The following is a 26,365-nucleotide window of genomic DNA, read 5'->3' as shown; positions in this document are numbered from 1 at the left end:
ATTAAGAAATTATCTATTTAAAATAAAAGTTTATGTATAATATAAAAGAGTAAGATCAAAAAAACGAAATATATAGATTCTTTTTATTTACAATTTACATTTGTTAAAACTATAGTATATATTGAGTTTCTCTCACACACATACAAAACGTATAATTTGAACATGGTCAATATGAATATACTTCTTTTTTATATATTATAATAATTATTTACATAGATTGATTATTTAATGTGAAAACATGTTTGTTAGCAATTTCTTGAAAAGAGTATTGCATTTGCAATCTTTTTGATGGAGTCTGTGAAATAAAATTATTGTAAAATTAATATAAATTTATTATATGAACTATAGATGCATTACAAATATTCTATTATATTAAACGTTATTTATAACATCAAATGCAAAAAATATACACAAATAATATTACAAAACTTCTTCTTATCAAACTATTTAAATTATATATATACAGGGTGAGTCAAAAGTATGTGTTAAAAATTTGTGAGCGTATTTCTGAATAAAAAAGAAGGAAAATGTTTACTTTAGGTTACACAGCTCGAAAAATTTTTCACTTTCAACTTTTTTTGTTAATAACTATTTAATAAATAACAAACGGCTAAAATCTTTTAAAAAGTTATTCAGAAAGATGACCTCGGTAAATGTAAACAGAAAAATATAAACATATTTAGAATGTAACGAAAAGATGATACAAGTAAGTATAAAATTTCAAAATCGCATATCTCAGGAACCAAGAGAGACCGCCGCAAAATTCAAACGGTGTATTACTTAGGAATGTATCTTCTACAACATATGTGAAAATAAAAATTTTTCGAGCTGTGTAACCTAAAGTAAACATTTACCAAAAAGAAGAACAAATGTTCATATGAACATATGGTCGCAAATGCTTCGTTATCGAAATAATGGACATAAATTAGCAGTATCAAATAATGATTTATTTGAACGTTTACAGTTTTGTTTACAAGAGATGCTCTATGTGTCCTCCATCATTTTTAATACATGATTGAGCACGACGTCTACATGACTAGCGCACTCATTCGAAAACACCAGGATTTCTACAGACTATCTCTCAAGCATTATGGACACGTGTCCCTAGGTTATCTTGATTGTTAATTGGTGTTTGATAGATGACATTCTTCAAATAATCCCACAGATAAAAATCTAGTGGAATCAGGTCCGGTGATTTCGGTGGCCATGACTCGGGCCATCACGTCCAATCCGTGGAAATCCTGATGTTTTCGAACGAGTGCACCAGTCATGTAGACGTCGTACTCAGGCATGTATTGAAAATGATGGAGGACACATAGAGCATCTCTTGTAAAAAATAACAAAACTATAAACGTTCAAATAAATCATTATTTGATATTGCTAATTTATGTCTATTATTTCGATAACGAAGAATTTGCGACCATATGTTCATGTAACATTTGTTCTTCTTTTCTATCCAGAAACACGCTCATGAATTTTTAACACATACTTTTGACTCACCCTGTATATACAGGGTGTATCTGAAATGATGCACTAAACTTTAGGAGCGTATTCTAGAAGTCAAAATAAGACTTTTTTTCCCTATGAACATGGGTCCGCAAATAAACCCCACTCCGAGCTGGAGGCCCCTAAAGTTTGGGGAAAAAATTAAAAATTGGTCGTATTTCAGAAAAAGAAAAAAAAGGTTTTGACGTTACCTATCACCCTCTCTTGAGATAAGTAAATTTGCGTTACGGGTGTTTGGTCAATTTCACACATTTTCGAATTTTAGCTCGGAGGGGGGTTCATTTGCGGATCCATGCTCAGAAAAAAGTCTTATTTTGACCTCTAGAATACGCCTAAAGTTTAGTGCATCATTTCAGATACACCCTGTATATTATAATATAATAATACAAAAATAACATATAAAATATTTTTATATGATCTTTTACAAATTAGAAATTATTTTGGTAGATTAAATTTTATCTAATTTAATCTCTGAGATCAAACATCACAGAAAAAAAGAAAAGAATCTATGTTTATATTGTACTATAAAATAAAATTTCTTTAAACAAAAGAAGCATTACTTTTCTAATGGTAGAGTCAGAACATCCATAATAATTTTTCTTCTTATATTTTTTTCCTGTTCTGGAATATTCTTAAATTGCACTTTTATAAATTCCATGAAAGCATCATCGGCTGTTGAAACCTTTGTTTCCATATAATTTGAAATTCTATGATTCATTTGCACTAATGTTTGTTCTAATTCCCTTGTTTCTAATTCCCTTGTTTCATTCACTTTTTGTTTTTTCATCTTTGATAGTTCATTTTCTTTCTTAAAATTTTTAATATTATGAACATGCTGCTTATATACATTTTCATTTTCTTCATTGCTTGATTCATTGGTAGCACTTTGTGATTCATAGGTACTATCTTCATCAACTATAATACTTGAATGAAATTTTGCACAATTAGTGTAGCGTCTGGAAATAAAACATATGTTATGTGTAAATATATTTAAAGAATTAATCTAATAAATTATTTTACCTTCGTCTTTTAATGACATGATCTAAGAATGCTAATTGCGAAAAAAAAGGAAATCGAGTAGCTTTAGCAGCAGCACTTCCATTTTTCAATTCAGTTTCAGCTTTTCTTTTCTCTCTGCTGTATTGATCCCTTAATGAGATGCATCTTTTTTGACAATATGAAGGAGTGTATATGTCACCTAAACAGAAAGTATCAAATTAAAAAAATTAATATATATATTTGTGTATGTATTAGCATTATTATTTTATTAATTATATGATTTATCATATATAAATGAAATTTATTTCTCACCATTAATTTGAGTCATTATTTTGGATATTTCAACCCAAGCATTTTGTTTCATCAAACAATCCTTAAAACTGGTATTATTCTTATCATATAAAAATGGACGTTCTCTATATAATTCAATGAGAAGCTCATCGCCACTCTTTTCTTCAATATCAATAGATGCAGATTCACAACCATTATCGCAGTCTGTACTGATTTTATCTGACAAATTAGCAATAGTATTGCAGTAATTTAAATGATCGGACATTTTTTTATATTACTCTTAGTAGCGGTTGTAAAAAAGATAAATTTTCTGTTAAAGAAACAAATTAAGAATTAGATACAAATTTAAAAAAATAGAAAGAAAATTTGTTAAAAAAATTAATTAAGAAAATTTGTTAAGAAAATTTTCTTCACCAATGTATTTTGAAATAGCAAAGAAAAATATTGGCTAACCTAAAATAACCTTTATTTATTTTGACAATTATTTTTTCGATAAACAAAATGAAGACAAATCATTTTAAATAAAGTTTTTATTTAATTTTAGTATATTTACTTATAAAATATTCAGAAATATGTTAATATAAATTTCAATGTATTTATATATTAATATTACTTACCCCGTTCGACGCACTTTCCGCAATCACACAATGGCCTTGTATGACTCGCACAGACTCGCATATACGTTTTTCTTTGCCTTACTTTACATCCACGACTACGACAGACATAAGCGATCACGTCTAGTTCTCTGCCATTAGCAGCAGGGCCCTGGCACACAAAAATACGTAAGCAGTAAAGCGGCGTTTACATTGAGATTTTAAAGAGACTTAAGCGGCGTCTACAATGAGATTTTAAGGAGACTTAAGGCGTAAGACTTAAGAAATTGACCAATCACAGTCAAGTATTAAGAGAATACTCGACTGTGATTGGTCAATTTTTTAAGTCTTACGCCTTAAGTCTCCTTAAAATCTCATTGTAGACGCCGCTTTATGGCCATCACACATGAAATTCCATAAGCACGTAAGACGTAAACGTAAGGAAATCGACCAATCACGGTCAAGTATTAGCCCCTCCAAGGGGTGAAAACTCGACCGTGATTGGTCGATTTCCTTACGCTTATGACTTACGTGCTTATGAAATTTCATGTGTGATGGCCATTAAAACCGGCTATACAATAGCTGTCGTAAGTCGGGTGTTGTAAGAGTTAACCAATCACAGTTGATTTTAGAGAAGAATAATCGAATACGATTGGTCAACTCTTACGACACCCGACTTACGACAGCTATTGTATAAAGCGTCGTCTACAATGAGATTTTAAGGAGACTTAAGGCGTAAGACTTAAGAAATTGACCAATCACAGTCAAGTATTAAGAGAATACTCGACTGTGATTGGTCAATTTCTTAAATCTTACGCCTTAAGTCTCCTTAAAATCTCATTGTAGACGACGCATAACCGGCTTAAGCGTCGTCTACAATGAGATTTTAAGTCTTACGCCTTAAAATCTCATTGTAGACGACGCATAAGAAATTGACCAATAAAGCGTCGTCTACAATGAGATTTTAAGGAGACTTAAGGCGTAAGACTTAAAAAATTGACCAATCACAGTCAAGAATTAAGAGAATACTCGACTGTGATTGGTCAATTTCTTAAGTCTTACGCCTTAAGTCTCCTTAAAATCTCATTGTAGACGCTGCTTAAAGGGTCGTCTACAATGGCCGTAGCATAAGGTTGTAAGGCCGTAGTCGTAAGAAATTGACCAATCCCAGTTGAAGTTCAGGAGAATAATCAACTGTGATTGGTCAATTTCTTACGACTACGGCCTTACAACCTTATGCTACGGCCATTGTAGATGACCCTTTATTGGTCAATTTCTTAAGCCGGTTATACAATAGCTGTCGTAAGTCGGGTGTCGTAAGAGTTGACCAATCGTATTCGATTATTCTTCTCTAAAATCAACTGTGATTGGTTAACTCTTACGACACCCGACTTACGACAGCTATTGTATAACCGGCTTTATGCGTCGTCTACAATGAGATTTTAAGGCGTAAGACTTAAGAAATTGACCAATCACAGTCGAATATTCTCTTAATACTTGACTGTGATTGGTTAATTTCTTAAGTCTTACGCCTTAAGTCTCCTTAAAATCTCATTGTAGATGACGCATTACGTTTTTTGTGTACCATGGCCTTAAGACGTAAGCAATAAGGAAATCGACCAATTATGATTGAGCAGTCATATTAAAACGTAAAAAAACATAATGCGGCGTCTACAATGAGATTTTAAGGAGACTTAAGGCGTAATATATAAGAAATTGACCAATCACAGTCAAGTATTAAAAGAATACTCGACTGTGATTGGTCAATTTCTTAAATATTACGCCTTAAGTCTCCTTAAAATCTCATTGTAGACGCCGCATAATGCCGCATAAGTCTCTTCCTTTATATAAAATATAAAGAATTCATATGTTCCATTTTAATATAGCTAACATTATTTTTTAATATTTTTATGCTAAATACATATTACAAAATATATGACAAAATATAATACAAATTTAATATAAAATATAATTCGAAATTTAATACAAAATAATTTATTACATGGAATAATTTATTACACGAAAATGTCCAAAATATACGTATAATTTTACTAAAAATTTACTAAAAATTTTTACATAGTCCAGACGAGACTGATCAGCGAAGATTAATTACGCGACATTTATTATTAATAATAGATATGCAATAATAGAATTTAATAAGTTTTATATAACGTAAATAATCGTGATCAAAAGAGTCATTAATAAAATTATTGATCGTTTCTTCGATTGTAAAAGAAAATATTTGCACTACCAGCATTTTGCATAGATTTTATCAAAGGAAATGTTCAAAATGAAAAGATAGAATAAACTTCGAAATCAACAATTAAATTACTAAATAAATCGCGATTTAAAATTCGCGAGAAAACGCGACGAATAAATAAATCAACAATAATCGGAATATTCGCGCGATTGCGAGATACGCATAATTTTTATAATATGATAATCGAAACTATCAATAGACACGCATGCGATATAATTATTATCACACAAATGACGACAGACGAAGATATTTTGGCTAACATTTCTGATCCGTATTGTTTATGAACATAAAATTTACTGTCCGATTTATTTGCGATTAATACACGACTTTATACGAATTTCACGATTGAGAATAAAATACATATCCTATTTCGCGCATGATTAACTGAATAAGATAAAATGAGCTCTATAAGCTTTAAAATATAATTAAAAATCGCGTTGTGGCCATGTTTAATAGAAAATAACGGAACGAATGATTTTCAAAGACCCTCTAATAATTGATGTAATTGTAGAGTTTAATAAGATTTAAATAATGTAAAGAATCACGTTTAAAACAGTCATTAATAAAGTTATCGATCGTCTTTTAAATTATAGAAGAAAATATTTGCAATACCAGCACACGAACTATTAAAAACAATATTTAAAGACGTGGAAAGATAAACAAAGCTTCAATGTATAAGTCAACGATTAAATTATAAGATAAATCGCAATTTAAAATTCTCGAGAAAACGCGACGAATAAATAAATCGATAATATTTGGAATATCCGATTGTGATATGTATACCGTTTATAATATAATAATCGAAGCGCCTCAATAGACAATATAATCGCGCGAGATATAATTATCACATAAATGCGAAGATATTTTGACAGACAATTTGATGACTGTAATATTTACGAATACAGTACTCACTGTCCGAGTCAATTGCGAATCTTTATAAGATAAATCGCGACTCGAATTCACGAGAAAACGCGACGAATAAATAAGTCGATAACATGCGAAATATTTGATCGCGATACGTATAATTTTTATAATGTCGATCGAAGCTCTCAATAGACACGTGCGCGATATAATTATTATCACGTAAATATAGAAAATCGAAAATATTTCGACAAACATTTGAGGTCTGTAATGTTTGTGAATATGCAATTCACCGACCGATTTACTTGCGAATTTTTATAAGATAAATCGCGATTTAAAATTCGCGATAAAACGCGACGAATAAATAAATCGATAATATTCAGAATATTCAAATGCAGATACGCGAGTGACATACCGGTAATCCGATAAAAAGAGGAGCGATCTTAAAAATGGAGAACGATTAACATCTATATTTAATCTACTATTAAATCTTTCTGGCATTATATATATAGACAATAATAATACCAATCCTAATAATGATAGAACATTTTTAACGAAGAAAAGAAAAGATACATTTCGCTCATCTAAATATATATTATTTAAATTAATTCGACGTTAAAGAAGCGTATCGTCGTTGAATTACTACCATCATTGCTTTCGGAAATTGCCAGGAAAACCTGGGATTAGTTCAATCTTACAATAAAAATTCCAAATTTTCAACAGGGCACCGAACTAGACGTCGCGAATGGATCTCACAAGAACCGATGAGAAATAATTCTCCATGATGAAAATCGTTTCGACTCCTAGGCGGTACGAGCCACGCAACTTTCATTAACGTTTATTTAACGGAAGGAACAATGATAACTCTTTTATTAAAACGACAATCTCGTCTAACAATAAGAACGCGAAAAAGAACGCGAGAAAAACACGGTGTTTTCGCAACGGTAATTTATTAATTTATTTATGAATATTTTCCGATACGAAAAAAAAAATTCGTAAATACAAATATAACTGAAAAAACAAATTATTCAATGCATAATAATTAACTCGCGATTCTATAATATCGAAGGTGATCGTTAAATTTTGTGAAGCTAATATTTAATCGTTGACATATCACATCGAATCTTCACTCTCTTATTCGACATTTCCTTATATTTAATTAGCAATATTTAGGAATATTATCTAACGAGAGGGACAGCGATCAAATTCTTTTGTTAAAATGATAATCTTGTATGAGGACGCGAAGAGAACGCGGAAAAAACACGGTATTTTCGCAATCATAATTTAATAATTTATTTTAAAAATATTCAGTTCCGCGCGATATGGAATTCATAAATAAATAAAGCTAACGAAAAGCATATCATTAAATTTATAATAATTGTCTCGCGATTCTGTAACGTCCGTCAAATTTTATAATGCTTATATTTAATCATTAATTTAGCATCGAATTTTTACATTTTATATAAAAATTTTCCGAATTTATTAATGACTCTTTAACATGAAAGTACAAACAGTTACTCTTTTATGAATATTCCAAAAATATATACTACAGAAACAAATACTTTAATTTAATGAATTACTATTATGTAATCATTATACGTATACTTTCGATAATTTTTCGTGTAATTTACATAAGAATTTACAATCGTAAATACAATTTCATATAATATAATTATAGTCATAATTGTATTGTATTTTACAATTAAAATATCACTGTTAGATTATAATTAAAATACAATTATAACTATTTATAATTTACAATTTACAATTTACAAATTTATGATGCTATCAATATCAAATAATAATATTCCATTTATTCAAATATTTAATAACATCGATATAATAATTTGATATTGATAGCATTAACATTTGGATTTAATATTATATTTGATTTAATACACATATATTTTTAAGTTTTAAAATAAAATATAACATGTTAAGATTTCTTAAACGTTAATAATTATGCAATTTCATTAATATTTCTGAAGATAAGTTTGATAATTTAAATTTCACTTTTAAAACATTTTTATTTTTAAAACATGTTATATTTATTTTTACAACGTTTTTAAAAATAAATTCAACTTAATTAAAATAATTTTAATTTATCCCTAGGATTATTGGAATATTAAAAGAAAGAATGAATCTTACTTAATAGCCCTAACAATCCTACTATTAAAGGATTCTAATAATTTTAATAGCTCTAACAATCCTACTATTACAGAATTCTAATGATCTTAAGAGCCCTATCAACCCTAATATCAATAGAAGAATTTTAATGATTTTACTTAATAGCCTTAACAGCCCTACTTCCTGATTAACTAAAATTATTCGAGATTTGAGGAACCTATCTCTAATCATCACCTCACCTAATCATGTATATATTTTAGTCAGGTGCCCTAACCGTGTGCCCTAACCGCGTACCCTAACCGTACTCTTCAGGCCAGTTGAACCTACCTTTCGTTGATCCTGGCCACTTTCTTTCTCGATCTCTAATCAGAGATCGAAGAAGGAGATAATTATTCCTTCTTTTGCCGGATAAAGGGCAAAAGAGCGTGAAATATTTACGCTCATTTAGTAACGATCGTTCGATTTCACGATCGTTCGTTAAATATTGAATATAACTTCATTTTAACTGAAATAAAGCCAAATTACTACAAATTTCTATAAATTATATTTTATAATAAAATATAAAATTAATGTGTGTATTTATCATATAACAAATTATATAATTAATTAATCATTTGGCTTTATATTAAGTTAAAGTAAAGTTTAAAAACAATATCTACAAACAAATTCTACGATGGATGAGCTATGAGCAATTAGAAGATAAGTGCGTATTATAAGAATAAATTAGCATCAAAAATTGATAAAATTGATAATTGTTAATGCGTGTTCTTTATTTAATAAATTAGACAAAAAATCTTTACAAAAAAATCTTTTCTTGATCTCTTCTTTTTTAAATTAATATTTCAATATATTTTTGCAATAGATGCGAAGCATCTATTAATTTAATTTAATAATATAAGCATTAATTTAATTTAATAAGATAAGCATCTATTAATTTAATTTAATAATATCTAATTAATTTAATTTAATTATTTAATTTAATTTATTTAATTTAATCCATTTTAGCTCATCCATTTTAAGGCAACGGATTTATCTACAATCTACAATCTACATCTACATCTGCAATCTCTACGAATCCGTTACCTTAAAGTTAAATAAAAGTTTTTTTCACTCACCGGCACTGATGCGCAACAGCGGAGTTGTTGTTATCGAAGCTAGTTGTCTGTAACATATAAATATAAAATTCATTTATAATAATGCTCACAAAATGCAATTAATATTTTAAAAAATTTTTACCGCGCGAAATTTTATATCCGATGTGTAAAATAATAAGCAGATAAACACGCATGGAAAAATTTTATAAATTTTTGAAACTGTTTTTTAAATAGAAAATTTTATATAACTTTTATAAAAATCTTTCTCTTTAATTCATTTAAATAATAAGATCGAATTATTGTTCGTTTATAACAAGTTACCGATTTATAACAATTAATGTTAAATAATAATATTCACCATCAGGTTGTTCCGCCGGTGCAGGATGCCTCTCCTAGGCCTGCTCCTCCTCTCAGATCATCAGGGTTGTTGCATCAATCTATAACATACAAAAGAAGATTCCAATGTAGCAGCGTTCAAAATAATTAATATTTCAAAAATTATTGTATACATTGAATTTTATATTCGATGCATATAATAATAGTAGATTAATAAAATAATTCTATAAATTTTAAAAAACATTACTAATAATTCTCTTATAACTTTATAAAAGCTTACACCTTTACAAGATTATAGCTTTAATTTAAAAGCTATAATCTTGTAAAGGTGTAAGCCTAAATTTCTATTTCTTTAATTCTCTCTTATTTAAATATAAATAAAAAAATATAAATAAAAACATCAAATTAATTGTTGCGATTAACTATTTAATTTAAATTATAATAAATATATTTAATATTTAATATATAATTACAAATAAATAAATTGCTTACCAGAAGATTGCTCTGCCGGAGCCTGAAGCCTCTCCTAGGCCTCCCCCTCCTCTCAGTCTTAGGCGCGCGATACTTAACGGCACTCCCGCACTCACGAGCGATATTTTTATATCGCTATTTTCGCTTTTTTACGCGCGATACTAAACGGTTCCCGCACTATTTCGGTACGATAAAAAATTTTCTATTTGATCGCCCGATGTATATACTTAATATGTATATACTTTGAACGGCACTCCCGGTTTCGGTACGAGCGAAAATCCCATTTCACGAGAATCAGCTTCGAGTCAACAGGTCGGGAATGCAACGATACAACGAGCAAGGACTAAGCCCAAACCGGAAAGAAGACGAAACGATTGACGGAAATAGAGGAAAATGAAGTTCACCAACTCTTTTTCGCGCATAATTATCCTATCTCGTATCGAACCTGGAGCCGCTAATCACGATTTCAGGTGCTCCGCCCGGACATATTATGCCTCCCGCGGTTGCTATATGCTACACCAGGCTAGTAGACGGCAAAAGAAGAGGATACCCACATTTTTTAAATGCTAACATTCAGCAATTTAGAAAATGGGGAGGCAACCCCTTTTACCGAGCGAAAATCGTGCCTAGGGGAATCCACTCGACTCCTCGACAGGGTTAACACACGCAGTGTGTGTGGCTGTAGACGAGCAAAGAGAAGGGACCCATTGACGACCATTCCGAGCAATCGATCGAGTTCTAACTAATTCGGGCCGAATCACTTGACAAAGCACGAAGCAAGAGTGTACGTTGCATAGCAACGTGTGCAAACTCGAAACATCCCAGTTAGTTGGCATCGGAAGTAGAGACTCGTGACAATAAATGAAATTGGGATTTTATATGAAAAGTCCAAAAGTTCCGCGAAAACGCGACGACGCGAGAATACTACAACGCGAAAACGCGGTAACGAAGCGCTTGCCGTCCGTGGCACGTTGACGGCACCGACGACGCGAAAGGGTACTTAGCTTCCCATTCAGGCACCTTAAGATTTATTATAAATAGAAAAATTTAAGATAAACCTCAAGGCACCATCCAAGTACTAAGCCCTCCCACCGCGACAAGGTGTACCCCATGGGAGGGTTATATTATATATAATTTTATATATAATATAACACATAATTTGAAATTTATTTTGTAATATAGTACATAAATTTAAATTCGCAAATATAAACGATAAATAAAAATATAAAGGATAAAAGAACATCTATTATACAAAGCAATGTTCAAAATAATTGATTTTAAACTTAATTATTGCGCGCAATTAATTTTTACATTTTTACTTTTAAATAGATATATTTTAATATTATAAACTGCGTAATTACAAAATAATTTATATTTCTTAGATATAAACTTTTAAAAATATAATAAAAAAAAAATTTCTATTTTTTTATATATGAAATATTTAAATAAATATATTAATTTGAAATGTTTTATAAAACATAAAAGTATCTGAAAATATTAATTAATAAAAAATTTTATAAATGTTTTAATTATTTTAAAATAAAATGGAATATTTTTTATAAGTATATATATTATATATGTTACAATTTAAAATCACTATTAAATCACAATCAAAGAAATAAAACGAAACGAGAAACATGTATATTTTGAATATATATATTATTGATAAATAATTTATATATTGTTGCGTCCGCGGAACGCGGTATATATCGAATGCGATATATATCGAACGCGCGCGACACAATCGGCATACGCTGACGCTCGTGCACTCGTAAATAATAACGCGATTTAAGGTGCACAAGAATTTTAATAAATCGCGAGTAACATACAAGAATTCAGAATAATCGTAAAACGGATCACAAATAGACGCGCGTCCGCACAACTTGACAGCTGGGCTTAGACTCTCTGACAGTTGTTTTTTATAACAATATCTTGACAACGCGCGCGAAAACGATCTTCTTCGAAAGAATTCAACGGGTGACGAATACATTCAGCGGGACGGGACGCGGGGACGCAACAATATAATAAATAATGAATGTGATAAATAATTTATATTAATGACTTACATCATATCTTATTGATCCATCCACTTCCAAAACCTCCTTTTTTCTTTTGCTTCCTTCGCTCTTTTCTCGTGGCACTTTAATCCTCGTTGCACTTACACTTATTCACGAAAAGTTCTTCGTTGTACTTGCAATTGTGTTTAGAGAAAGAATTTGATAATATATGAAACGTCTCACATCACTACTTCATTGCTCAAGAGCCACTGAGCGAATGATCGTAAGTCAAGAACATTACCGCGGTACTGTTTATATCGCCAGGGTCGACTATGTAAAGAAAGAATTTGATAATATATGAAACGTCACTACTTTATTGCTCAAGGTTACTGTGCGAATGATAATAAAGCCGTGTAACGTATTAACAATAGCGCGATACTGTTTATCAAGGTCGAACACGGTGTTATTGATAATTCTCTCGTTGCCGAAATATTATCTGTAATATAAAATATTCGCGCGCGGAATATTAAATTATAGAAGTATTTTAATTTATTGATTTAAATTGATTATTTTTTAACAATTTATCACGGAGCCTTTTGTTATGCTATTTATTTGCATCTATAATTCGATTGTTTTATATACTTTGTATTCTCTCGTAATCCAAATTATTTTTAGATTTTCAAGTAGAACGATAAAGTAACACGGATGAAATATATTTGTGACTCTAGGTATTGAAATAATAATTATTGTCCGTAAAGATCGCAACGATCGAAGCAATTATTTAACATTTTGGATTCCTATCATTTAATCGATTCTCGATTAAATTGTACATTGTTTAATTAACAAGGATTGTTAAAATTTAAGGTATTGGTCAAAATATAATTAATTCTAATATTGTTAATGAAATATAATAAGCATCAATCGAAAGTTCATAACATAATTAAGTCTCTTATCCCCTTTTATGTATATTTTGTTTCAATTTTTAATCACGGTAATGAATGATTGCGATTCGATAAAGATTTATAGTTGCGATACAGTTTCATGTCGTGAACTAATTTTTAATTAATTAATTTAGATTAATTAATATATTAATTTATATTAATTTATATTAATGTTTAAAGCAAATTATGTTTCGATACTAATTGTAATCGTGTTTAGTACAAAAATTATAATATACGAAGCGTTTCTCATCACTACTTTATTACTCGAGAGTCACCGTGCGAATGATGACAAAGCCATAATGTAGCGCGCTACTGTTTATATTTTATATTGTCAAAGTCGAACACCGTGTTATTGATAATTCTCTCGTTGCCGAAATATTTTCTGTAATATAAAATATTTGCGCGAGGAATATTAAATTATAAAAGTATTTTAATTTATTGATTAAGATTAATTGATCATTTATTAAACTATTCATCACTCATGAAGACTTTCGTTATAATTATTTCCATCTATAATTCGATTGTTTTACTTCGTGTTCTCTCACAATCCAAATTATATTGAGATTGTCAAGTAGAAAAATCAAAGTGATAGAAATCTAAGATAATAAATAATCATTTCGTTGCGAGCTTTACGGACAATAATTATTATTTCAATACCTAGAGTCACAAATATATTTCATCCGTGTTACTTTATCGTTCTACTTGAAAATCTAAAAATAATTTGGATTACGAGAGAATACAAAGTATATAAAACAATCGAATTATAGATGCAAATAAATAGCATAACAAAAGGCTCCGTGATAAATTGTTAAAAAATAATCAATTTAAATCAATAAATTAAAATACTTCTATAATTTAATATTCCGCGCGCGAATATTTTATATTACAGATAATATTTCGGCAACGAGAGAATTATCAATAACACCGTGTTCGACCTTGATAAACAGTATCGCGCTATTGTTAATACGTTACACGGCTTTATTATCATTCGCACAGTAACCTTGAGCAATAAAGTAGTGACGTTTCATATATTATCAAATTCTTTCTTTACATAGTCGACCCTGGCGATATAAACAGTACCGCGGTAATGTTCTTGACTTACGATCATTCGCTCAGTGGCTCTTGAGCAATGAAGTAGTGATGTGAGACGTTTCATATATTATCAAATTCTTTCTCTAAACACAATTGCAAGTACAACGAAGAACTTTTCGTGAATAAGTGTAAGTGCAACGAGGATTAAAGTGCCACGAGAAAAGAGCGAAGGAAGCAAAAGAAAAAAGGAGGTTTTGGAAGTGGATGGATCAATAAGATATGATGTAAGTCATTAATATAAATTATTTATCACATTCATTATTTATTATATTGTTGCGTCCCCGCGTCCCGTCCCGCTGAATGTATTCGTCACCCGTTGAATTCTTTCGAAGAAGATCGTTTTCGCGCGCGTTGTCAAGATATTGTTATAAAAAACAACTGTCAGAGAGTCTAAGCCCAGCTGTCAAGTTGTGCGGACGCGCGTCTATTTGTGATCCGTTTTACGATTATTCTGAATTCTTGTATGTTACTCGCGATTTATTAAAATTCTTGTGCACCTTAAATCGCGTTATTATTTACGAGTGCACGAGCGTCAGCGTATGCCGATTGTGTCGCGCGCGTTCGATATATATCGCATTCGATATATACCGCGTTCCGCGGACGCAACAATATATAAATTATTTATCAATAATATATATATTCAAAATATACATGTTTCTCGTTTCGTTTTATTTCTTTGATTGTGATTTAATAGTGATTTTAAATTGTAACATATATAATATATATACTTATAAAAAATATTCCATTTTATTTTAAAATAATTAAAACATTTATAAAATTTTTTATTAATTAATATTTTCAGATACTTTTATGTTTTATAAAACATTTCAAATTAATATATTTATTTAAATATTTCATATATAAAAAAATAGAAATTTTTTTTTTATTATATTTTTAAAAGTTTATATCTAAGAAATATAAATTATTTTGTAATTACGCAGTTTATAATATTAAAATATATCTATTTAAAAGTAAAAATGTAAAAATTAATTGCGCGCAATAATTAAGTTTAAAATCAATTATTTTGAACATTGCTTTGTATAATAGATGTTCTTTTATCCTTTATATTTTTATTTATCGTTTATATTTGCGAATTTAAATTTATGTACTATATTACAAAATAAATTTCAAATTATGTGTTATATTATATATAAAATTATATATAATATAACCCTCCCATGGGGTACACCTTGTCGCGGTGGGAGGGCTTAGTACTTGGATGGTGCCTTGAGGTTTATCTTAAATTTTTCTATTTATAATAAATCTTAAGGTGCCTGAATGGGAAGCTAAGTACCCTTTCGCGTCGTCGGTGCCGTCAACGTGCCACGGACGGCAAGCGCTTCGTTACCGCGTTTTCGCGTTGTAGTATTCTCGCGTCGTCGCGTTTTCGCGGAACTTTTGGACTTTTCATATAAAATCCCAATTTCATTTATTGTCACGAGTCTCTACTTCCGATGCCAACTAACTGGGATGTTTCGAGTTTGCACACGTTGCTATGCAACGTACACTCTTGCTTCGTGCTTTGTCAAGTGATTCGGCCCGAATTAGTTAGAACTCGATCGATTGCTCGGAATGGTCGTCAATGGGTCCCTTCTCTTTGCTCGTCTACAGCCACACACACTGCGTGTGTTAACCCTGTCGAGGAGTCGAGTGGATTCCCCTAGGCACGATTTTCGCTCGGTAAAAGGGGTTGCCTCCCCATTTTCTAAATTGCTGAATGTTAGCATTTAAAAAATGTGGGTATCCTCTTCTTTTGCCGTCTACTAGCCTGGTGTAGCATATAGCAACCGCGGGAGGCATAATATGTCCGGGCGGAGCACCTGAAATCGTGATTAGCGGCTCCAGGTTCGATACGAGATAGGATAATTATGCGCGAAAAAGAGTTGGTGAACTTCATTTTCCTCTATTTCCGTCAATCGTTTCGTCTTCTTTCCGGTTTGGGCTTAGTCCTTGCTCGTTGTATCGTTGCATTCCCGACCTGTTGACTCGAAGCTGATTCTCGTGAAATGGGATTTTCGCTCGTACCGAAACCGGGAGTGCCGTTCAAAGTATATACATATTAAGTATATACATCGGGCGATCAAATAGAAAATTTTTTATCGTACCGAAATAGTGCGGGAACCGTTTAGTATCGCGCGTAAAAAAGCGAAAATAGCGATATAAAAATATCGCTCGTGAGTGCGGGAGTGCCGTTAAGTATCGCGCGCCTAAGACTGAGAGGAGGGGGAGGCCTAGGAGAGGCTTCAGGCTCCGGCAGAGCAATCTTCTGGTAAGCAATTTATTTATTTGTAATTATATATTAAATATTAAATATATTTATTATAATTTAAATTAAATAGTTAATCGCAACAATTAATTTGATGTTTTTATTTATATTTTTTTATTTATATTTAAATAAGAGAGAATTAAAGAAATAGAAATTTAGGCTTACACCTTTACAAGATTATAGCTTTTAAATTAAAGCTATAATCTTGTAAAGGTGTAAGCTTTTATAAAGTTATAAGAGAATTATTAGTAATGTTTTTTAAAATTTATAGAATTATTTTATTAATCTACTATTATTATATGCATCGAATATAAAATTCAATGTATACAATAATTTTTGAAATATTAATTATTTTGAACGCTGCTACATTGGAATCTTCTTTTGTATGTTATAGATTGATGCAACAACCCTGATGATCTGAGAGGAGGAGCAGGCCTAGGAGAGGCATCCTGCACCGGCGGAACAACCTGATGGTGAATATTATTATTTAACATTAATTGTTATAAATCGGTAACTTGTTATAAACGAACAATAATTCGATCTTATTATTTAAATGAATTAAAGAGAAAGATTTTTATAAAAGTTATATAAAATTTTCTATTTAAAAAACAGTTTCAAAAATTTATAAAATTTTTCCATGCGTGTTTATCTGCTTATTATTTTACACATCGGATATAAAATTTCGCGCGGTAAAAATTTTTTAAAATATTAATTGCATTTTGTGAGCATTATTATAAATGAATTTTATATTTATATGTTACAGACAACTAGCTTCGATAACAACAACTCCGCTGTTGCGCATCAGTGCCGGTGAGTGAAAAAAACTTTTATTTAACTTTAAGGTAACGGATTCGTAGAGATTGCAGATGTAGATGTAGATTGTAGATTGTAGATAAATCCGTTGCCTTAAAATGGATGAGCTAAAATGGATTAAATTAAATAAATTAAATTAAATAATTAAATTAAATTAATTAGATATTATTAAATTAAATTAATAGATGCTTATCTTATTAAATTAAATTAATGCTTATATTATTAAATTAAATTAATAGATGCTTCGCATCTATTGCAAAAATATATTGAAATATTAATTTAAAAAAGAAGAGATCAAGAAAAGATTTTTTTGTAAAGATTTTTTGTCTAATTTATTAAATAAAGAACACGCATTAACAATTATCAATTTTATCAATTTTTGATGCTAATTTATTCTTATAATACGCACTTATCTTCTAATTGCTCATAGCTCATCCATCGTAGAATTTGTTTGTAGATATTGTTTTTAAACTTTACTTTAACTTAATATAAAGCCAAATGATTAATTAATTATATAATTTGTTATATGATAAATACACACATTAATTTTATATTTTATTATAAAATATAATTTATAGAAATTTGTAGTAATTTGGCTTTATTTCAGTTAAAATGAAGTTATATTCAATATTTAACGAACGATCGTGAAATCGAACGATCGTTACTAAATGAGCGTAAATATTTCACGCTCTTTTGCCCTTTATCCGGCAAAAGAAGGAATAATTATCTCCTTCTTCGATCTCTGATTAGAGATCGAGAAAGAAAGTGGCCAGGATCAACGAAAGGTAGGTTCAACTGGCCTGAAGAGTACGGTTAGGGTACGCGGTTAGGGCACACGGTTAGGGCACCTGACTAAAATATATACATGATTAGGTGAGGTGATGATTAGAGATAGGTTCCTCAAATCTCGAATAATTTTAGTTAATCAGGAAGTAGGGCTGTTAAGGCTATTAAGTAAAATCATTAAAATTCTTCTATTGATATTAGGGTTGATAGGGCTCTTAAGATCATTAGAATTCTGTAATAGTAGGATTGTTAGAGCTATTAAAATTATTAGAATCCTTTAATAGTAGGATTGTTAGGGCTATTAAGTAAGATTCATTCTTTCTTTTAATATTCCAATAATCCTAGGGATAAATTAAAATTATTTTAATTAAGTTGAATTTATTTTTAAAAACGTTGTAAAAATAAATATAACATGTTTTAAAAATAAAAATGTTTTAAAAGTGAAATTTAAATTATCAAACTTATCTTCAGAAATATTAATGAAATTGCATAATTATTAACGTTTAAGAAATCTTAACATGTTATATTTTATTTTAAAACTTAAAAATATATGTGTATTAAATCAAATATAATATTAAATCCAAATGTTAATGCTATCAATATCAAATTATTATATCGATGTTATTAAATATTTGAATAAATGGAATATTATTATTTGATATTGATAGCATCATAAATTTGTAAATTGTAAATTGTAAATTATAAATAGTTATAATTGTATTTTAATTATAATCTAACAGTGATATTTTAATTGTAAAATACAATACAATTATGACTATAATTATATTATATGAAATTGTATTTACGATTGTAAATTCTTATGTAAATTACACGAAAAATTATCGAAAGTATACGTATAATGATTACATAATAGTAATTCATTAAATTAAAGTATTTGTTTCTGTAGTATATATTTTTGGAATATTCATAAAAGAGTAACTGTTTGTACTTTCATGTTAAAGAGTCATTAATAAATTCGGAAAATTTTTATAAAATGTAAAAATTCGATGCTAAATTAATGATTAAATATAAGCATTATAAAATTTGACGGACGTTACAGAATCGCGAGACAATTATTATAAATTTAATGATATGCTTTTCGTTAGCTTTATTTATTTATGAATTCCATATCGCGCGGAACTGAATATTTTTAAAATAAATTATTAAATTATGATTGCGAAAATACCGTGTTCTTTCCGCGTTCTCTTCGCGTCCTTATACAAGATTATCATTTTAACAGAAGAATTTGATCGCTGTCCCTCTCGTCAGATAATATTCCTAAATATTGCTAATTAAATATAAAGAAATATCGAATAAGAGAATGAAGATTCGATGTGATAAGTCAACGATTAAATATTAGCTTCACAAAATTTAACGATCACCTTCGATATTATAGAATCGCGAGTTAATTATTATGAATTTAATAATTTGTTTTTTCAGTTATATTTGTATTTACGAATTTTTTTTTTTCGTATCGGAAAATATTCATAAATAAATTAATAAATTATCGTTGCGAAAACCGTGTTTTTCTCGCGTTCTTTTTCGAGTTTTTAGACGAGATTGTCGTTTTAATAAAATAGTTATCATTGTTCTTTCCGTAAAATAAACGTTAATGAAAGTTGCGTGGCTCGTACCGCGGAGAAATCGAAACGATTTTCATCATGGAGAATTATTTCTCACCGGTTCTTGTGAGATCCATTCGCGACGTCTAGTTCGGTGCCCTGTTAAAAATTGGGAATTTTTATTGTAAGATTGAAGGAACTAATCTCAGGTTTTCCTGGCAATTTCCGAAAGCAATGATTTCGGTAGTAATTCAACGACGATACGCTTCTTTAACGTCGAATTAATTTAAATAATATATATTTAGATGAGCGAAATGTATCTTTTCTTTTCTTCGTTAAAAATGTTCTATCATTATTAGGATTGGTATTATTATTGTCTATATATATAATGCCAGAAAGATTTAATAGTAGATTAAATATGGATATAGCGTTGTGTATAAATTTCACTTTTTCAAGTAATTTCATATTGTAATTAATTTGTATAAATTTTTTGATAAAAATGATTACGAACGAATATTTTTAATTAATATAATTTGTCTCTTTTGAAAAATTATTTCTATGTGCTGGGGATATTAACATTAATTTTTAGTTTCTTTTAAGAAACTATTTGCAGGTATTAATAAAATAGGTGCAGGTATTGATAAAATTATTTGATTTGGACATCCATCGCCATTTTGAAATATTAGTTTTTAGCTATATACCATTTTATATATATGTATAATAGAATACATGCACAAATTCACGTATCCAAAATATTTTTATAATTTTTAATAATGTTATATATATAAGCGAAATTATACATGAATGTTACATAAAATGTGCGAATACTTAAATATTTCGAGACAAATCGAATGGGTACCCCTATATCAGTAAGATATTGATTAAAAGAAAAGAAATTATTAATTTAAACGTTATAAGAATAAGAATCTAGAGAATTAATCCAGAATTAATTGTTTAAAATTATTTGATTTATTTTATTTTGCACACTGTTCGAATTGAAATTTTTTAAATCTTGTTGATATCGGGTTCGATTCATCTCGCGCGCGCGAACGGTACCCCAAATTATATGTGTTCGCACATTTAACACAAACTCCAATAATGCATGTATTTTATTATTTATAAATATAATCGTTCGTAATCACATTTCAATAAAAAAGGTCGTTATATCCATTTAATTTTCAATAAAGAAATATGTTTCTTAATAATGGAAGAACATGTTTTCTGATGTGCATATCAATTTCGTGAATTGAACATAATGACGAGGGATAATTGTCGTTGATTTATTACTGAAATCAATGCTATCGGGAATAGTCCGGAAGATCCAAGATTCGTTCCCTCCTACAGTTCCTGAAGTTCCCGACATTCAATGGATCACTTAACTTTTCTTCGCAGATTGATCTTGCGAAATCTGATGTGGATACGAGATGTTAATCGTTCTTCATTTTTAAGATCGCTCCTCTTTTTATCGGATTACCGGTATGTCACTCGCGTATCTGCAATTGAATATTCTAATATTATCGATTTATTTATTCGTCGCGTTTTATCGCGAATTTTAAATCGCGATTTATCTTATAAAAATTCGCAAGTAAATCGGTCGGTTAATTGCATATTCACAAACATTACAGACCTCGAATGTTTGTCGAAATATTTTCGATTTTCTATATTTACGTGATAATAATTATATCGCGCACGTGTCTATTGAGAGCTTCGATTATTATATTATAAAAATTATACGTATTGCGATCAAATATTCCGCATATTATGGACTTATTTATTCGTCGCGTTTTCTCGTTAATTTGAGTCGCGATTTATCTTATAAAGATTCGCAATTGACTCGGACAGTGAGTACTGTATTCGTAAATATTACAGTCATCAAATTGTCTGTCAAAATATCTTCGCATTTATGTGATAATTATATCGCGCGCGATTATAATGTCTATTGAGGCGCTTCGATTATTATATTATAAAAGGTATACATATCACAGTCGGATATTCCGAATATTATCGATTTATTTATTCGTCGCGTTTTCTCGGGAATTTTAAATCGCGATTTATCTTATAATTTAATCGTTGACTTATACATTGAAGCTTTGTTTATCTTTCCACGTCTTTGAATATTGTTTTTAATAGTTCGTGCAAAATGCTGGTAGTGCAAATATTTTCTTCTATAATTTAAAAGACGATCGATAACTTTATTAATGACTGTTTTAAACGTGATTCTTTACATTATTTAAATCTTATTAAATTCTACAATTACATCGATTATTAGAGGGACTTTGAAAATGATTCGTTCCGTTATTTTCTATTAAATGTGGCCGCGATTTTTAATTATATTTTAAAGCTTATAGAGCTCATTTCATCTTATTCAGCTAATCATGCGCGAATTAGGATATGTATTTTATTCTCAATCGTGAAATTCGTATAAAGTCGCGTATTAATCGCAAATAAATCGGACAGTGAATGTTGGTATGAAAATTATAATAAAAATATATAAAAATAATGTTAGCTATATTAAAATGGAACATATGAATTCTTTATATTTTATATAAAGGAAGAGACTTAAAATATTTTGCAACATCTATATTTTTCGAGTCTTAATTATTAAAACTTCAGAAGAATCAGTGATTAATTTGACAAATTCTATACATGTATTAATAATTAAATTTTTTAAATAATTAATAATTTAATAATTAATTTAATAATTAATAAAATTTTAAATAATTAAAAAAAATTATTGATAAATATCAAAGATCAGTTTACTGCTAATTAAGAAGATTTATAGAAATACGGTTAAAAATGTTTTTATCCCACAGCAGGCATTTTGTGTTTTGTAAATAAAAAAATATAAATATGATAATGAATATAGAAAAATATTTATTTCATCTTTGAATATTACAGTATCTTTCGCGATTGAATAATTTATTTACTATCAATTTACATACATCAATATTTTGTTATACAACACTGGTGCTACCGGCATTTCGTGCACATAGTACGGAACAAAATCAGAAATTGTGCACATTATATATTACCCTCTGAGAACATTCATGGACTTTGGCTTTGTAGTTTATGTCCACGTTTTCAATGTCCATAGAGGGAGTATCGCTTTCAGGGATCACCTAAAAGCAGGCCATGACATCTCTCAGGGTCCGTTCACATGGACTAATATTTTCCGCGTAACGCGTATCGCGTAACCAATCAGAGGCGTCAGACGCATCAGACGCGACCCATCAGACGCTGTAAACGGACCCTCAGTCTTCTCTCTGAACGCGCCACTAAATGTGCGCAATCACATCAGTATTTTATAAGTATGTTTGTAATAGAGTGTATACAAGAAGCACGTGGTTAATCATTCATAAGTGCATAATTTATTAATTGGGTAAATAGATTAGTAGTAGATTTATTAAAATCTAATTATTTTGATGATTAATATATTTCGAGTACATAACTCAATTATTATTTAATTCAATAACTAAAAATTAAAGGTTAGGTTAAGTTAATTGATTATTACAGCGTTTTCTTACTGTGTAATTGATTGAAAAATTTAATTAATTTAATAACAAAAAAATATATAAATGTAAGCTATGAGTTTAATTATGTTTTAAATTAATTATACAAGTTATCTTATTTGAACATTTTTTATTAATAGTAATTCATGTTTATAGATTGAACTAGGATTATCATTTTAATGGCACCAGGAAAGCGATTTCACGGTAAAAAAAGAAAGTTTGACGAAAACGCGCGAAGTCGACCAAAGCAAAAAAAGGGCAAGTTTGAATATAGAAAAGCCTCTTATGTCAAAGAGCGTGAAGCAAAAAATGAGGAGATTGAAGCTCGCAGGCGAATTGTGGAGGAAGAAAAGGCACGTCAGCGACTTAAAGAAATCGATAGTTCCGAAGAAGAAGAAATTGATTCTGAATTGCTCCTTATGTCCCAATTCCCCAATTATGAAAATTTACTGGAAAAGCTAAAGAAACCAGTTGTAACCAGTTCAGATAGTGAAGATAATAATAAACAGGATGAAAGTGAAAAGAGCACAGAAAGAAAGAAGAAAAAGAGGAAAGAAAGGAATATAATTGAAAAGAAAGAATTTGATGAAGAAGAGAGTGGAGAATCTGAAACGGATGAAGAATCTTATGATAACAGTAAGATTAAAGAGATTACAAATGATATGAAGGAGGACAATTACGAAGATGCTGAAACTGCTCAGGAAGATGCTGGTCATTTGAGAGATCCGTTCTCTTTACATTTGCGCAATGATATGGATGATGAACTGTTTAAAGTGGTTTCTGTAACACCACAGGTTACAGAGATTGCAACATTGGAATGGCCCACGCTTGGAAATTTAATATGTCAGATTCCAAAACCTAATACTGATTCAAAAGATAAGCCAATAAAAGTCAAAAAGCTTCTAGATGATGAGGATAAACAATACACAAATTATGGGAAAGTTCCAAGTTTAATTGAAAGCATTGATTGGAATAAATTGCATATAAAATCGCAAATTCAGAATAATTTAATGAAAGCTAATTATCATAATATAAAGGATAAAATTGAAAAAGATTCTGCACCTTTAACTCCTCTTCAAAGAGAGTTATTTTCAGTGATAAATAATTATCAAGATCTGTATTATCCTGAAAGAACATTTTCGAACGCTGATCAGATACGATTCGTTTATTGTTTGCATGTAATTAATCATGTCCTGAAGACTCGAACAAAAATATTGCATCATAATGCAAAGTTAGCCAAGTCCAATTGTAGTGGAATGGGACAAATTCCAGATGAATATAGAGATCATGGTTTAGTTAGGCCCAAAGTGCTTATAATAGTGCCATTTAAACATTCTTGCTTGAAAATAGTTGAGATGTTTATCTCGATTTTATTTGGAGAGGATAAAGGTGGCTCTGTCATCAATAAGTTGCGATTCATGGAAGATTTTACTGGGAACGAATTAGCGATACCTAAGAAGAATCCTAAACCAAAAGATTATGAAATGACTCTACAAGGAAATGTTGATGACAAGTTTAAGATAGGTATGGCTATCACCAAGAAGACTTTAAAATTATACACGAATTTTTACTCCTCTGATATTATAATTGGCTCACCATTGGGTCTTAGAAGGGTGATAGGTGCAGAAGGAGAAGCAGAAAGAAACTACGATTTTCTTTCATCCATAGAATTGCTAATCATGGACCAAATTGATGTCGTTCTTATGCAGAATTGGGATCACCTATATCAAATATTGGATTATCTGCATCTGCAACCTGAAAAATCTCATGACATTGATTATTCTCGCCTCAGAAGTTGGTGCGTGAATGGCTGGAGCAAATATTATAGACAGACATTGATCTTTTCCAGTATCGAGTTGCCGCATGTAAACACGCTACTGATAAGAAAATGCCTCAACTACGCAGGCAAAGTGAAGGTGGCGAATCGAATTGAGCCGGGTTCGATTCACAAGGTGACTGTCAAAATTCCGCAGGTGTTCCATAGATTCGAGGCGTCCGATCTTGTTCAAGCTGTCGACAACAGGTTGGAGTTTTTCCTGAAAGAGGTGCTGCCACGATACATGGATCCCATATATAATCACACATTGATCTACTTTCCATCTTATTTCGATTTTATATATGTGCGGAATCGCATGATGAAAGAGAAGCTGAGTTTCGCGCAAATCTGTGAGTATACCGAGGACCGAAAAGTTGCTCGAGCAAGGGACATGTTCTTCCATAGCGACGCGCATTTTCTCCTTTATACAGAACGTTGGCACTTTTGGCGAAGAACGAGGGTAAAGGGTATTCGCCACCTCATATTTTATCAATTGCCCACCTATCCGCACTTTTATAGCGAAATGTGTAATCTAATGGATAGATTGTATCAGAATCCGCGTTCTGGCACAGAGTTCAATATGTCGGTAACCGTTATTTATAACAAATTCGATGCCATTTCGCTTGCTCAAATCGTGGGCCAGAGTAGAGCTTCTGAAATGATAACATCTGAATCTAAAATACATACAATAAAATGCTGAAGTTTTGTTGCGTTCATATAAATATGACGAATTAACTATTACCTATTTAACTGCCTAAAATAATGTTAATTTTATGTAGCTAAGCTAATACTGTGTAAATAAAATAAAGCAATTATTTTCTAAATGTTAAATAATTACTTTAATTGAATAGTCTTTATTAATCATATAAAACTTATATATGAGACATTGGACGAATTTCAATTGCGACAATAAATTTGTAGAATTATAATAAATTTCTATTTTTTAATTATACTATTTTTTTACTATTTTTTTATATATAATACTAATACGATACAAAAATATTTTCTATAGTGCTCTTCAAGCTACAAAAAAATTTGGAAAAAT

At 29.9% G+C, this 26,365-nt stretch overlaps 2 protein-coding genes and 2 long non-coding RNA genes across 5 annotated transcripts; 2 read left to right on the top strand and 2 right to left on the bottom strand.

The window, feature by feature from the left end:
• Window positions 1-66: 66 nt before the first annotated feature.
• Window positions 67-3,557, bottom strand: LOC145966912 (uncharacterized). Its single transcript, XM_083091340.1, has 5 exons — window positions 3,414-3,557; window positions 2,818-3,106; window positions 2,527-2,704; window positions 2,067-2,462; window positions 67-295 (listed from the first exon to the last, which is right to left on the bottom strand). The coding sequence occupies exons 2-5, from the start codon at window positions 3,059-3,061 to the stop codon at window positions 226-228; spliced, it is 888 nt and encodes a 295-aa protein (XP_082947466.1). The 5' UTR covers window positions 3,062-3,106; window positions 3,414-3,557; the 3' UTR covers window positions 67-225.
• A 6,146-nt stretch (window positions 3,558-9,703) lies between these two features.
• On the bottom strand, window positions 9,704-10,737 carry LOC145966248 (uncharacterized). Its single transcript, XR_014436999.1, has 3 exons — window positions 10,560-10,737; window positions 10,090-10,168; window positions 9,704-9,799 (listed from the first exon to the last, which is right to left on the bottom strand). It is a non-coding gene; the product is annotated as an uncharacterized LOC145966248 (long non-coding RNA).
• Window positions 10,738-16,659: 5,922 nt separating this feature from the next.
• LOC145966249 (uncharacterized) lies at window positions 16,660-17,693 on the top strand. The gene is made up of 3 exons (XR_014437000.1): window positions 16,660-16,837; window positions 17,229-17,307; window positions 17,598-17,693. It is a non-coding gene; the product is annotated as an uncharacterized LOC145966249 (long non-coding RNA).
• Window positions 17,694-23,246: 5,553 nt separating this feature from the next.
• LOC145966100 (U3 small nucleolar RNA-associated protein 25 homolog) lies at window positions 23,247-26,144 on the top strand. 2 transcript variants are annotated; one of them, XM_083089890.1, is made up of 2 exons: window positions 23,247-23,374; window positions 23,661-26,144. In XM_083089890.1, the coding sequence occupies exon 2, from the start codon at window positions 23,684-23,686 to the stop codon at window positions 26,018-26,020; it is 2,337 nt and encodes a 778-aa protein (XP_082946016.1). In that variant the 5' UTR covers window positions 23,247-23,374; window positions 23,661-23,683; the 3' UTR covers window positions 26,021-26,144. The 2 variants fall into 2 exon arrangements, with proteins under 2 accessions (XP_082946016.1, XP_082946017.1); XM_083089891.1 differs by lacking the exon at window positions 23,247-23,374 and adding an exon at window positions 23,426-23,572.
• The last annotated feature ends 221 nt before the right edge of the window (window positions 26,145-26,365 follow it).

Source organism: Camponotus vicinus, unplaced genomic scaffold (assembly GCF_025532165.1).
Source record: "Camponotus vicinus isolate PSW18456_S1 unplaced genomic scaffold, iyCamVici1.0 SCAF_2, whole genome shotgun sequence".
Lineage (NCBI taxonomy): Eukaryota > Metazoa > Arthropoda > Insecta > Hymenoptera > Formicidae > Camponotus > Camponotus vicinus.
Note: the sequence above shows the minus strand (reverse complement) of the source record. Positions and strands in the feature narration are given on the sequence as shown.